The sequence below is a fragment of the Polistes dominula genome, unplaced genomic scaffold, assembly GCF_049000335.1.
Source record: "Polistes dominula isolate Pdom_NZ unplaced genomic scaffold, Pdom_raw_medaka contig_18, whole genome shotgun sequence".
Taxonomy (NCBI): Eukaryota; Metazoa; Arthropoda; class Insecta; order Hymenoptera; family Vespidae; genus Polistes; species Polistes dominula.
In genome coordinates this window covers 453,949-467,506 of record NW_028301164.1, presented here as the reverse complement: position 1 = coordinate 467,506, position 13,558 = coordinate 453,949, and the positions used below count along the sequence as shown (strand labels likewise).

Here is a 13,558-nt window from a genome sequence, read left to right as displayed (position 1 = left end):
ATGAAGTGAAGAGAAGATAAAGAAAGAAAGAGAGAGAGAGAGGGAGAGAGAGAAATAGAGAAGGAGAGAGAAAAAAGAAAAGAAAAGATCTTTTGCATCGTTGCATAAAAATATATTACTTTGCATTTAAAAAAAAAATATATATATACATAGCATATAATTGTGTGTATAAATACATACATGTATATATTTATATATGTATATGTATGTATTTATATGTACCGCTTTATACACACGATATCTGCAGACTAGCATGTAAAAATGATTACCTAGGTGAACTATGATTAAGATCTTAATTTTGATCAAATGAAATTATTATGATATCGTATTTTTTTGAAAAATCAAAAAGAATGAAATAATTAATTACTTAAAAAAAATATTGCAAAAAAGAAAAAAAAGAAAAAGAAGAATCTTATAAATGATTAAGATTTCAGAGAGAAATAAGAAAGCGTAGGGAAGGAAACATCGACAAAGAGTTGATCAATGTATTGTTTATTACAACATTGACAACATATATGAGACACTTTAAAAATGAAATAAATTGTAAGTGAATAATAACGAAATACGTCTTCTTCAAATAACGATTAAGAGAGCGCAATATAATGTTCTGTTAAAATAATAAGAAAATTCTTCATTCTTTCTAGATATATTATATGATCATGCATATACATATACATATAAATATATATATATATATAAATATAATTTTCATTGTTTCATAAATTTTCTTATTTTTCTAATGTTATTATTATTAATTCTTTAGGTTGATAGCAGCTATGCTAAGTACAACATTGGTGGACCTGAGTGCAACAATCGTGTCAACTGCCACGACTGGCATCAACGTCAATGACCTTATCTACATAAGGTCTCTGGAGATGGTAAGTTTTAATTAAAAAACAAAAAAGGGATTTTTCCTATAGGAAGGTATTAAGATATATAAGTTTATAAGATTAATATTATATTTTAACATATATATATATATATATATATCTAACTTTTTTGTTAAATATAAAAAAGAAAATAACTATATTTTTATGAAATAAACGGTGTGTCATTGATTTTATTATTTATTTTTAAGACTATGTTAAAAAATAATATAAAAATTATAATTCATAGTTATTTTTTTATTTTTTTATTTTTTTTAACACCTTTAGACTTGCTAACAAAAATGAAAAGGAAAGAACATTCTTAGACTTTTACAAAGGATGAATTTAATGATAAAAATATTTGACAATAAGATACGCGTTGAAAATTCGTGAAATTTATTAAGTGCTCGGTAAGCATGGAGAAAGGCTGAATTAAATAACTAGTAGTGTTAAACTTAACGTTCCGTCTCGTCAAACGTAAATTGTTCCAGATAAAGAGTGTATCTTCTTATCCTGTATTTCTTCCTACACAGTCAGTTGACGCGTGAGAAACTTCATTACGTAGTTAAACACGTGAAACCTATAATGATATATTAAGTACGTCATTAACGAAATATTTCTGTTGATAATGAATCATTCATTTTGTCTCATAAAAGTGTGTCACAGTTCCTATCTTAGATCGAATCAATTTCGAAAATATATTTTTCAAATTTAATATACGTGTGACTTCGGCTCAGGAAGTTTTAGTATACGTTCTTTTTTTAATAATAACAAATTTATTTCGAAAAATAGTCAAATCTTTTCTAAGGAAGATTTTAAGATTTCTAGGATACGTTAATCGTGCCTACTCAGCGACAAATCCACCCTCATAAGGGTTCTTAGAAGAAAGAACTCAATCGTATCGCAAGTATCGAATAAAAATACGGTCTGACATAAGTTCGTTCAGTATTTTTTATCGTACATTTTGTTTTGTATAAATATTTATTAATTATTGCAATGAAATGAAATACTTACACCTTTAAAATAAAAAGAAGTTTGGTGAAAATAATATTCTCAAACAGGAGTACTTATTTCGAAGAAGATGACTTTCCTGGTAAGAAATTTTGTATAAATGTATATGCCTGTGTGTGTGTGTGCAAAAGTTTGATATTATTCATTTTCTACATGTGTATATCTTACATTTTTTTTCGTCCAATTTAATATTTACAAGGAGTTTTTAATAAAAAGTAATGAGTAATTTAGAGAATTTATTAATTGAGTTAATAATTCGTACGTAAGAGACTTGTCATTGTGCAATAATGTATAGAAGATAATTAATCAATGTTTTACAGTTGTTTAAACATAAGTTATCATTGGTCAGTATAAAAAATAATTCTCTTATACAATTATACTATATAATATTGTTAAACGCAATAATATGGTAATACATATATATTATAAATACATATTATAACTATATATTTCATTATGTATATAATGTATTTATATTATATATGTATATATACTATACATAATAGGTATATTAATATTTATCAAATTTTCTATTTAAACTATACGTGACATCAAAAGAAAATAATTGAACTCTTTTGCTCGTGATCTCTTGTATCATTTGTTATATAATTAATACAACTCAGCTGTGCTTATACATGTTCCAGGAAAGGTCCTACAATATGAAACTTTATCATGAACCGTATAATATCATTATCATTGACGTGAATCCAATTTTTATTTGACCTCGTGGATAAAAATATTACTTTTATTATTAGTTTATTATTCTTGTGCTTTTACCATCCCCTTATATAATTATCTGTTTTTAATAACCATCTTCCAATATCAATAGAAATTTATAACTTTAGATTAATATAATCCATTTATTACTTTTTGGAAAATAATTTACACGTAAACAGAGAAAATATTTACAAAATTATTAATCCAATTGCAGGATCTATTGATCATGATCGATGATCTTACGTGATTACGATTCTCATGGCTAATGTAAGTTGGATTTATCAATATTATTTGTTAATTTGTATTATTATTTTCTTTATTCGATTATGCGAAATCCGAGAAGAGAGCTTTTATGGTATAAATATAACCGGAGATCTACATACAACGAGGATTACATCACAATCGACTTCTGGTTATTGCAGGTGTGCAAATAGATCGCTATAACTCTGTTCAAGTATCGTGCTATGGAAATTTGATTCTTTTGTGTTCGATCTTTTATACTTCTTAGTACGAATCCAATTAAAATGTACAATAAATTTATACAAACTTTTTACAAAATTTATATACGAACAATCATCTTGTAATAAATGTACCTTGACCATAATGGTATTTAAAAAGTAAATTTCATTTGTAATTTATTAAGTAACGTTGACAATTTTTCTACCTACTTTTTTTCTTTCTTTATATTAATAAACAAGAATGATACTTTAAATATATTTTAATATAAAGTTGAAAATGAAAAGGTACCAATGTGTAAGTTGTATTGAAATTACTAATAAAACTTATTAGTTGTATTAAAATATAAACTAACGTCCTTTTGTCTTATCATAGGCTCACAATAGTTCGAAAAAAAAATGTTAAAAAAAGATAAAGGGAGTTGAAAAAGGTAGACGCAACCTGTTCTGAAACTCATCCATAATAATGTGGAAGAAGAATTGAAGACTCTAAGTCGTTGATGATAAATGCGTTCGAACGTTCGTTGAGATCATAGTCAGTTGCTTCAAGTTGTTCGAAGTAGTCGGATCGCTTATCGTTTTCGTTACGTGCTGTTCTTCCAATAATTTCAAAGCATCCGAATAGAAACGTGTCTACTTACTTACTTAATTATCTCATTTTCTGTTGTTATTTCTCTCTTTCTTTCTTCCTTTTTTTAAACATTATTTTTTTCACTTTCAACATATATTACTTTTTATTTAGTTTATATTTGGCAATGTGTATTAGCAGTGGTACTAGGTGGACGCGTGAATTTGACAAAAGGTAGTGATAAAACGTGTATTTTTATTATTATTTCATCATTTTATTGTTTCAAAATGACGTAGTCTAATTTCAATGTAATATTATTAAAGTTAATAATTTTTTTATTCGATATTCTATTCGAAAGTTCGTGCTCACAAACTTTCTAAATATTTTTAATATTTTTATTTTATTAACATTATTTTATGTTTCTCTCTCTCTCAAAAAAAAAAAAAAAATACAAAGCTAAATAGATCGAACATAAATCTTTAGATATTTAATCATTTCCTTTTCTTTTTTTTTTTTTTTTAAACTTACTTATTAATGGTGTTGATTATTTGATGATTTCTTTATGAACAATTTTTGTTTACTTATTTTTTATCAAATGATCATTATATTACACGTTACCGGTTCGGTCATAGTAGATGTAAAAAATCGATCTTGGGTTAGTGGGTTCAAACAATAAATAAAATATGAGATAAGGAAGAAGATGAAGGAAGGGTCGAGAAACAAAAGCTGAGAGAACGAAGGGAGAAAAAGTTGTTTATGGTGATTTCCTTCCTCTAGCTCTTCTCAAGTGTATACGTGTATATAAGTATTATAAAGTTCGTCTCTTTGGCTTCGTTGGCATCGGTCTCCCCTCTTTTTCAGAACAAGAGGAAAAAACCTACCTAACAGGTTTTAAAGAGGGGCAAGATCGGTATATCGGACATTTAACGTTTCAGTGCATCGCGTAGATCTTTGGATAGAATTTCCTATGTCACATCAACTTCACTTCCCTTTTATTTTTCAAGAAAAAGGATTTATGTTTGTTCAAATTATCATTGTTGTTTATTATTTACTTGAAATTACTTAACGTTTTGGTGCATTGTAAATCTTTCGATAAGATTTCCGATATTACCTGAATTATTGCATTGTTTCTCACAAGAAAAGTGAAGCTATCCTTCGTACACTGAATACATATTATTATTGACGTAAATATATTTTAAATTATTATTATACACTAAAACGAGTAAGATCGTAATAACGATTTGTAGAAAACGTCGAACAAAAGCATTGTTCTTTCTTCCTCGCGTGATTAACGTTTCATCCTTAAAAGTGCACGTAAATCATGTTAATACATTTGTCGACCTTAAATGTAAAAATACATACATACATGCATAAATACGTACAAACACACATACATCTCTATTATGAAATAATTAAAAATTTGGACAATTTCTATTTGAATGAATTAATCAAGAAATATACTTAGAATATTTTTCAACCCTTTCTTTTTGTATACCACTAGAGTAAACATTTTTTTAAGATTATTAAATAAAATAAATAGAAAATGTTTATACGATCAAATCGAAATGCATCAATTTATATCACCAAGAATAATTGAATTTTTCTGTTTTCGAGTCGTACTTCATATCCATAAATGTGTTCAAATCATTTTAATTTACCAACTCGTCCAATATTTCTTTTTTCAGATGATCAAAGTACTCTGATCTGATAACAAGATTCTACTTTTACGAAACACGAAAGAGATTCAAACAAATTCATTTTATTATGATTCCGATGATCAGTGAATCTTCAAGTAGAAAATAAAAAACAGATATATAAAAAAAAAAAGGACGAAGAAAAAAATTAATGATTAATGCAACTATCAACAGAATTACAATAACGAAAATAAATATCTGTGATTTCTTTGATTTAATCTAGTGATATTATAATCCCTAGTGAATGGTTAATATATATACTATAGAATATAAAAAATAGATCAACCTAGTGATCTGTAAATAATTAGTTAGTAAAATTCCAAAAATGGCTACCATCTTATCCGACGAGGATGGAAACGCAATGAAATTAAAACAAAAACTTTTAAATCGTTCTAATAATACCAAGGAAGATAAACGTTCATTTTTAAATTTTTCACGAGAAAATTTGAACATATCACAAGTTGATTTAGAACAAGTATTCACTAAAAGACGTTGCAGACCTAAAAGACACACAATCTTAAGTACAGCTGCGTTATTAATAGCTCTTTTATGTTTCGGCCTGGAAACATGGAAATTGCGTTGCTCTTTGGTGAATTCTCGTGAGATCGAAGAATTGAAGAAAGATGTTAAAAGTTTGAAACACAGATTTTTACAGCAAGATCTTTTGGACGAGCTTAAGGCTTTCGAAGAACAAGTAAGAAATTTATTATATCTATTATATTATTTCAATGAAATTGTTCACGAATCTCCTCGTCGTCGGTAATATTCGATTTTTAAAAAATAAACAGAAATTCAAAAGATATTGGAATAAAACATACATAATTACGATAACTTACATAATCACTTATGATTAATAGAAATTTCAAGTTTTGAATTATGTGTGTTAGATAAGTTTATAGATGCCGTAAATTTTCAAGCAATATCTCTTTTTCTTATCTACGATTCTTTGCGTTGCTTTATTTACCAAGTAATAAAAGATAACAGATTAGACATTTTGTTAAATAAAAAGTTACCATATAATTCTATTTAATGTCTAAGAAGAATAAAAAAGATATTACTTGTTAGATCGATTTAATTTATTGTTAGATGTTAGATATATTTGTATCTCCTTATTCTTTTATTGAAATAAAGAAATATAAAATAAAATCAAGTTTATCGTCTGATTCTAAAGTGGCAAACAGATAAGTTTGCGTTTGTATACATTCGCAAGTAGAGTTCAATGATCAATGAACTCAGATTTCTGCGTAATTGAAATTGATCAACGTCATTTTAGAATTTTATCTTATGTGAGTCATATTTATACGGTTACTTTTATTATATTTTGAGTGTTATTTATTTATAGAGTGTCCCCAAAAATTATCTTATAAGGAAAAATATAATAAATAAAACGCGGTGTATGTCTATAAAAATATATTCATTCGACTGAGTACTGCAACACAAGTTGATTGATATTATTATCGCAATTGAATAATTCATATAAAGAACTTATAAATTGCTTCTGATTTATCATAGAATTAACATTTATTTATCAACGGAGTACATTGTTGATATCAATCAAAAAATGATCTATCAAAAATCGAAATACTACTTCGGGATGTATTGAAAAATATTTACACAACTTAATTATGAACCTTAAATTCTCTACACGCACATGTGTATGCAATTTGTACATATTCTGCTTCTTTAAATATCAACGTAAATAAGGAATTTATTCTTTATTTTTACTAAAGTTAAATATTTAAACAGTAGGAATTTATTTCCTTATTCCAACTATACAAATACTTCAATATTCTATTATATATACTAATTGTTATCACAAAATAAATAGTAGATATCATCATCATTAACAGTAATATTGTTATTTGATAATTCTTCACACGTTAAATCCGATAATACGAGTAATTCTTATCATTTTTACAGCTTTATGCCGGGGGGTCTGCCGACGAGGAAGATCCCGGAGAAGTAGACATTGATAACACCGAATACGATTCGAATTACGATGATGATTCCTCGTCTTCATCTTCATCCTCTTCCTCTTCGTCCTCCTCTTCCTCGTCTTCAAACGATTATTCCAGTGACTATCATACTTCATCCGTAATTTCGAAGAACTCTGATTCTCCTAAAATAACTACTGCGACATTAATAAAAGTAACAACAAAAACACCAATACCATTAGCAACAACATCTAGATCAACGTCTAATAATTTGGAAACAACGTCTACACCAGATCCTGTTTCGGATAAAGCTATGGTTGAGTTACTTGCTGCTTTAAGAAAAGCTAAGGCTGAGCAAGGTGAAAAATTAGAAAAGAATGTTCGACAAAATCATCGAAATTTTGAACGTGAACGTTTAGAAAACGTCGATGTTCTTGCTGACGATGACAATGACGACGATGACGACGACGACGACGACGACGACAACGATGATGACTACGACGACGACTACGACAACAACGAGACAAATGACAATTCTGACGTTGTTAATTTGAATCCTATTAAAAAAAAAAGATCGATTAAAGAGGAAAATATTTCGGATGATGTCATTTTGAATAGGACTTCTCGACAAAGAAATCATATGAAAAAATTGGCTTCCTCGAGACGTCATTTTCATAACAACGAAGAATCTGAAAAAGTTGCGAACAATGATCGCGATCAGTTTAGGTATGTCATCATTTTATTTATCAATATTTTTTGTATTTCTTATTTATAATTAAAGACGTTAGAAAATCATATCTGTTATTGTTTTTTTTTTCTTTTTATTTTCTTTATTATTATATGTAATATAATATACGTTTATCCAATTTATATTTTCAGATCAATCGCTTCCTTGGAAAGACATCCTCCAAAGAAATTTAACTCCCACTCGCATCCGTCTGAAACGACTCGGGCATTTCCTTCGAGCCGTTACGATGACGATAATTTAAGCGACGAAATTGCTCGATCAACTCTGCATCTTGATGAAAGAGGAAAGGATTACGCAGACCTAAACAAATGGAAACCATCCTATGACAATATGGTAAATTGAAAACAAAAAATATAAACAATATTTTTCAGTTCTTATTGACAGTATTCAATTGTTAATTATACAATCACATTTTTCTTATTATTTATAGGAAAGTTCAAACGTTTCCGGAGGAATACGTCGAGTTGTTAATAGACGTCACTTACGAACACCTCGTCAAATTTTTGCAGTACATTACGGGGCAGATAGTACACTTTTCTCTCAAGACGATGAACATACCGGCAATGGTCGAGGTCGTCACGGGAATGGTATCTTCAAAGCTTGGAAACCAAGTGATTGGGTTTCGGATTTAGGCATGAGTAAATATTTTACTTTAGCTAATGATGGTAAACTTACTGTTCACGAGACTGGATTATATTTGATTTATGCACAAATTCATTATCTCGATGAGCACGATGAAAATGGTTTCAAATTATTGGTAAACAGTAGACCATTATTTCAATGCACGGTAAGAATTATACTAACGAACAATTTGATTGATTATCTCATTTTTTAATTTGTTAGATTCTTGGATTTTTGTTTAGATTTTCAGTCCAACAAGTGGCCACAAAAGTCGATCTTGTTTTTCGGCTCAAATAACTTTTCTTCAAGCTGGAGATGTTTTGGTTCTTAAAGACGTTGCTGGTGACAGATATACACTTTTCCAATACGATAAGAGTTTCTTCGGTTTGGTAAAATTAGGAGAATCCAGACAACAAAGGCACCCCCCGTCTACGCAATTACCGTTATAGTGATTGGTTCGTCTTATCATAGTATATTAGCATAATATTTAGATGAATACAAATCAACAGAAAAAAAGGTAATGTACATATAGATTTAATATTTTATTGTTTTTCTATTCTTTTTTTCGTCCTTTTTTAACGCTTTATTTTTACGTACACACGTATTTTAAAACTTTTCGACAGTGTTTAAATCAAATAAATATTTGATGTTATTTTAAATAATAATTACCACGTCGTTATTATATCATAGAGCTTTAATTAAATAGCCTTGCGATAATTAAACCAAACGCAATGATGCATATGAATGTAAATAATATTTTATATTTTGTTATTAAAATAAATAATACATAAATAGAACCAAATTATAATATTATTAAAATATGAATCTCACGTTATCAAGATGAACACGTCAAATCGCAAATCATTTCTTTAATTTTATATGATTTAGCTAATTCACTATCAATTGGTATAAATCTTCCAGGTTTTTCTATCAAATCTACTATAAAATTAGGTTTCAATAATTTCGTTGGCAAAATTGGTTGTCGTAATTTCCATGGTACAAACATATTATTTACACTATGAACTTCTGAAAATATTTTTCTCGACAACGATTGAGTTTCTTCGGATGATGAGATACGTCTTACGATCCAATCGGTACACGGTTCTTCACTCATTAAATATTCGGTAAAACAAGTGTCTTCGTTAGGTACGTCAATCTACAAAAATTAATGCAAATAAAAATACAAATAAAAGTCAAAATAAAATAAAAATATGAATATACTTGAGGTATAGCAATCTCAACCCAAGCTGTTCCGTATTCCCCTCGTACCAAAGCGGTTGGAAGACATATTCTATCAGCTAATACTTTAAAAAGTATTGCTCTTTCTAAATAAGAACCGACACGCAATTGTCCGAGAGGAATCACGCTCGTTCCTATGGATTCTTTGATCTCTCTTAAGTGGACTTCTAATTGATGATCTACGCATGTGCTTGTTGGGTCAGGTCCTGACATTTGACGTGCAACGAACTCGGCCAACATTTTTGCACGCGAAGCAATTGCACAAATATTTATTAAATTAGGTTCCTCATTAATTATTCTATAACATATAAATAAAAAACATAAATAGGATTATGTACTAGGTGTCCTAATAAAAAAAATAATACTACAGACCACAGTAATATTTTACAATCATACTCACGAATCTTTTGATTCCATTGCTACCAATTTGCATTTTAAAAGTTCGATGTAATCACAAAGATGTGGATCTAATTGCAATCGACCGAACATTAATTCCAACCAACCGTTTATAGCTTCGGCCGAAAGATATACTCCTTTCGAAGCGTTACCATTTTGAATTGAATTTCTAGCTTCTATAAATCAATATTAGAGATAAGATTTGTAAAAAAAACTGATATATTATAAACAATATATTATACCATCTATGTCTTTTTCGTTTATCATATCATTTGAAGAATTAGACTGTGAGGTGTTTATTACGTAAACGGGTTCCAAAGGACAAAATTTGAAACGAAATATATCATTTAGTACAGGAAATCTAAACAAAATATTTTTACATAAGATCGAAAATAAATCTTGTTTATTTATTTTCTAATCAATGTGCAGTAACGATCGTTGTAAACATACGGACAAATGTTTTGTCGTAAAACGTAAAAACCATCTTGAGTGATATCGTGTAACGAAAGTCGTCCGGTGAATGCAAATTTAGCTGGTAAATGAGAATTGAAAAGGGTTTCTATGCAGGTATCCCATGAAGGTATAATTCTTGCGGATGCACGATTATTTAACATGCTAAATAATTGTTGTTATTTGTATTATACAATTTAATTTTAGAATATATTTCAAACGTGATTAACTTACTATGATAAATATTTAGTTTTTACGAAAACATTTGCCAAAACTGGATCGACGCATAACAATTGAACCAATTGAACTGCTGCATTTCTTATCGGGATAGAATGTACATCTGATAATAAATGATGTAATCTAGATGGACCGTGAATTTTAAGAAATGCATCCCTTCCAATTTCATCAATACAAAACATTGAAAGAGCTTGACAACAAAGTATTTTGAATTTGTCCATAGTTGGACAATCTATCTAATGAATTTAAAAAAAGAACGATAATTTATTTAATATATTAATTTAAAATATTTATTAATAATATCATTTAAATATTTAGAATATGATAAAGATAAACATGCCTCGAATGGTGTACACAAAGCATCTATGGTATCGATATTAATTACTGAATTTCTCAATGTTGAATGACGTGCTATAGTAATTAATGCTTGAACAGCTATCAATTGAGTTTCTAATAGTTTTTTTTCATAAGGTTGTTTGATTAATAATATTAAATATTGCTAGAAATAACAAAATTTATCATTGTTACTTTTAATTCACTTTTTGAGAAGATAACATTTTATTTATTTTTTATTATCATTCTTATATACTTCGCCATGAAATTTCAAGAAATGTTTACAATTGTCGACATTGCAATTGAATAATTCATTAAGTGCAAACATTGCTGCATTTCTCACATCCCATGTTAAATGATCGTTCTTTAATATATCTGAGAAAAGATGTAAGTAAATTTCACGATAAAAATCTTCAAACTTTATTATGAAAAGCATACCTAAAATGCCTTGAATAATATTTTCTGTAGATAATTTTTCAGCAGCGGGACCATATAAAACCATTTTACCAATCCCATAACAAATGGTATAATACATATCAGGTAATACAGTCTCTTGTAACGTATTAATCAGATGATCAATAATTCCATACATATACAATGACTTTAATAAAATGAAAAAGTTAAAATAGTATCTCTTAATAGACAATAAATGTAGAAAAGTAAGAAACCTTTCTGCCAACAGGAATATCAGCAAGATGAATAATAACATCAAAAGCATCTGCAAACAATTTGGAATTTACTGTATTCTTCATATATTTATAAATCTTTTGAATACCACCAATACTATCCAATAATTCGACCGTCTTATGATTATCCGAGGCCAGACTGAGTAATTTCAATACTTCGGAGTGTAAATCATGCCAATTGTCATTCTAGACGAATTACATGACACTACTAACAGCTATATAATTGTTCTACAGAAATTTCTTACATCCAAATAATTTAATAATGCTTCTAAACCATTAGTTTCTCGAAAAATATTCTGCATATACTCATCCTTGTTTCTTGCCAATAGATCACCTATTACGTTCAAAGCTAATCGTTGAATCTCTGGATAAGGTTCTTCCAAAAGTCGATAAATCAAAGGAAAATTAAATTCCTATAATATACAAATATTTATTTTATAATACTATACTATTATTTAAAAATATTTCAATTGCATTAATATATATATATATTTGTAATAACTTGAGCGTTTATAATCTTTTGCGCGCCTATTGGATCTTGTATCAAATTGTATATTATTTCTATATTATTTTTCTTAACATCAGGATCTGTCGATTGAATTCTTTCATAAAGAAAATTCATATTCGGACATTGTTCTAACAATTGAGCAACCCCATAAATATCCTTGGATAATTCAGCGAGTATCAGAGAAGAAAATTCTTGCATGAATAAGTCCCTTTCATTGATTAATACTTTTGCGAAGTGAGGTATGTAATAATTGGATTCCAATAAAAAATTTCTGACACATGGTATTGCTGTCATTTCAGCCAATAATTTTGCAGCGAATCTGTATTGTTATTATAAATATATGAATATTATTATACTTTGAAATATTGATTTTTTTTCTATATATATATATATATTCTACGAAATGAAATAGTAAACCTTCGTGTGAATAAATCTTCATGATTAATCAGAGGTATTATACTTTTGACGATATCAAGATCAAAAAGTATCTGTATATTTTCTTGAGATTTTGTAGCGTATTTGGAAAGTGCAGCCGCTGCATTTAAAAGAATCGTATTTTCCTGACATTGTAAAAGTAATATAGCTGTATCAGGATATTTCACTTCGAGATGTATAGGATCAAATGTATATTTCGATTTCTCACCACGATCTTCTCTTTTTCGGCCTGTCGATAAAGGTTCCTAAATAACGAAACCAAATTACAATAATTAATATAAATATGATATCCATACTAATATATTTTTATTGAATATGTATACTCTGAGTTACAGCTCACCTCTGTATCTGTAGAATCCATTTGAACAAATCAAATTAAATTTTAAACATATAAAATGAAATTCAATTTGTAATTTTCATATTCACTATGTTAGATTAGAAAGTTAAATGTGAGCATTAAAAAGAACAAGAAAAAGTTTTCTAATCGTCATATGTTCTAAAAAAACAAAAACAAATGAAAGTCCATTAGACATTCATTGGTTTAGAAAAATTGGATGTATTTAAATATTTGAAAAAATAGCGGCTGTATAATTCGGCGCATACGCAGTAATCGTAAAAGTGACTACATATTTGAATGAGTTTCTATGTCCTCTCATCTTT

General features: G+C 28.1%; 3 protein-coding genes across 7 annotated transcripts; 1 reads left to right on the top strand and 2 right to left on the bottom strand.

Moving 5' to 3' along the window:
• The first annotated feature begins 763 nt into the window (after positions 1-763).
• egr (TNF superfamily member 12 eiger) lies at positions 764-9,674 on the top strand. Of its 5 annotated transcripts, XR_016178670.1 has the most exons (7): positions 764-3,851; positions 5,303-6,005; positions 7,232-7,971; positions 8,125-8,326; positions 8,424-8,780; positions 8,857-9,131; positions 9,536-9,674. XR_016178670.1 is itself a non-coding variant. In XM_015331353.2 (6 exons), the coding sequence occupies exons 2-6, from the start codon at positions 5,637-5,639 to the stop codon at positions 9,061-9,063; spliced, it is 1,875 nt and encodes a 624-aa protein (XP_015186839.2). In that variant the 5' UTR covers positions 764-878; positions 5,303-5,636; the 3' UTR covers positions 9,064-9,416. The 5 variants fall into 5 exon arrangements, 4 of the variants coding, with proteins under 4 accessions (XP_015186839.2, XP_015186837.2, XP_089034876.1 ...); XM_015331353.2 differs by lacking the exon at positions 9,536-9,674 and having other exon boundaries at positions 764-878; positions 8,857-9,416; XM_015331351.2 differs by lacking the exon at positions 9,536-9,674 and having other exon boundaries at positions 8,857-9,416.
• LOC107071909 (uncharacterized) lies at positions 9,136-12,032 on the bottom strand. Its single transcript, XM_089178751.1, has 9 exons — positions 11,938-12,032; positions 11,526-11,870; positions 11,273-11,435; positions 10,934-11,168; positions 10,700-10,864; positions 10,492-10,610; positions 10,254-10,425; positions 9,836-10,151; positions 9,136-9,770 (listed from the first exon to the last, which is right to left on the bottom strand). Exons 1-9 carry the CDS (start codon positions 12,019-12,021, stop codon positions 9,450-9,452), a joined length of 1,920 nt encoding a protein of 639 aa, XP_089034877.1. The 5' UTR covers positions 12,022-12,032; the 3' UTR covers positions 9,136-9,449.
• A 138-nt stretch (positions 12,033-12,170) lies between these two features.
• LOC149030473 (armadillo repeat-containing protein 3-like) lies at positions 12,171-13,259 on the bottom strand. The gene is made up of 4 exons (XM_089178954.1): positions 13,239-13,259; positions 12,881-13,143; positions 12,458-12,782; positions 12,171-12,368 (listed from the first exon to the last, which is right to left on the bottom strand). The coding sequence occupies exons 1-4, from the start codon at positions 13,257-13,259 to the stop codon at positions 12,171-12,173; spliced, it is 807 nt and encodes a 268-aa protein (XP_089035080.1).
• Positions 13,260-13,558: the final 299 nt, after the last annotated feature.

Bases quoted from the DNA above. Each gene is read 5' to 3' on its own strand.
- egr (XM_015331353.2), top strand. From the start codon at position 5,637: ATGGCTACCATCTTATCCGACGAGGATGGAAACGCAATGAAATTAAAA. The intron at 6,006-7,231 runs GTAAGAAATTTA...TCATTTTTACAG, and splicing joins TTAAGGCTTTCGAAGAACAA to CTTTATGCCGGGGGGTCTGC. The intron at 8,781-8,856 runs GTAAGAATTATA...ATTTTTGTTTAG, and splicing joins GACCATTATTTCAATGCACG to ATTTTCAGTCCAACAAGTGG.
- LOC149030473 (XM_089178954.1), bottom strand. From the start codon at position 13,259: ATGGATTCTACAGATACAGAG. The intron at 13,144-13,238 runs GTGAGCTGTAAC...TTCGTTATTTAG, and splicing joins TGGATTCTACAGATACAGAG to GAACCTTTATCGACAGGCCG. The intron at 12,783-12,880 runs GTTTACTATTTC...ATAACAATACAG, and splicing joins GAAGATTTATTCACACGAAG to ATTCGCTGCAAAATTATTGG.
- LOC107071909 (XM_089178751.1), bottom strand. From the start codon at position 12,021: ATGAAGAATACAGTAAATTCCAAATTGTTTGCAGATGCTTTTGATGTT. The intron at 11,436-11,525 runs GTATATAAGAAT...TGTTATTTCTAG, and splicing joins TCTTGAAATTTCATGGCGAA to CAATATTTAATATTATTAAT. The intron at 11,169-11,272 runs GTTTATCTTTAT...TTCATTAGATAG, and splicing joins GTGTACACCATTCGAGGCAT to ATTGTCCAACTATGGACAAA.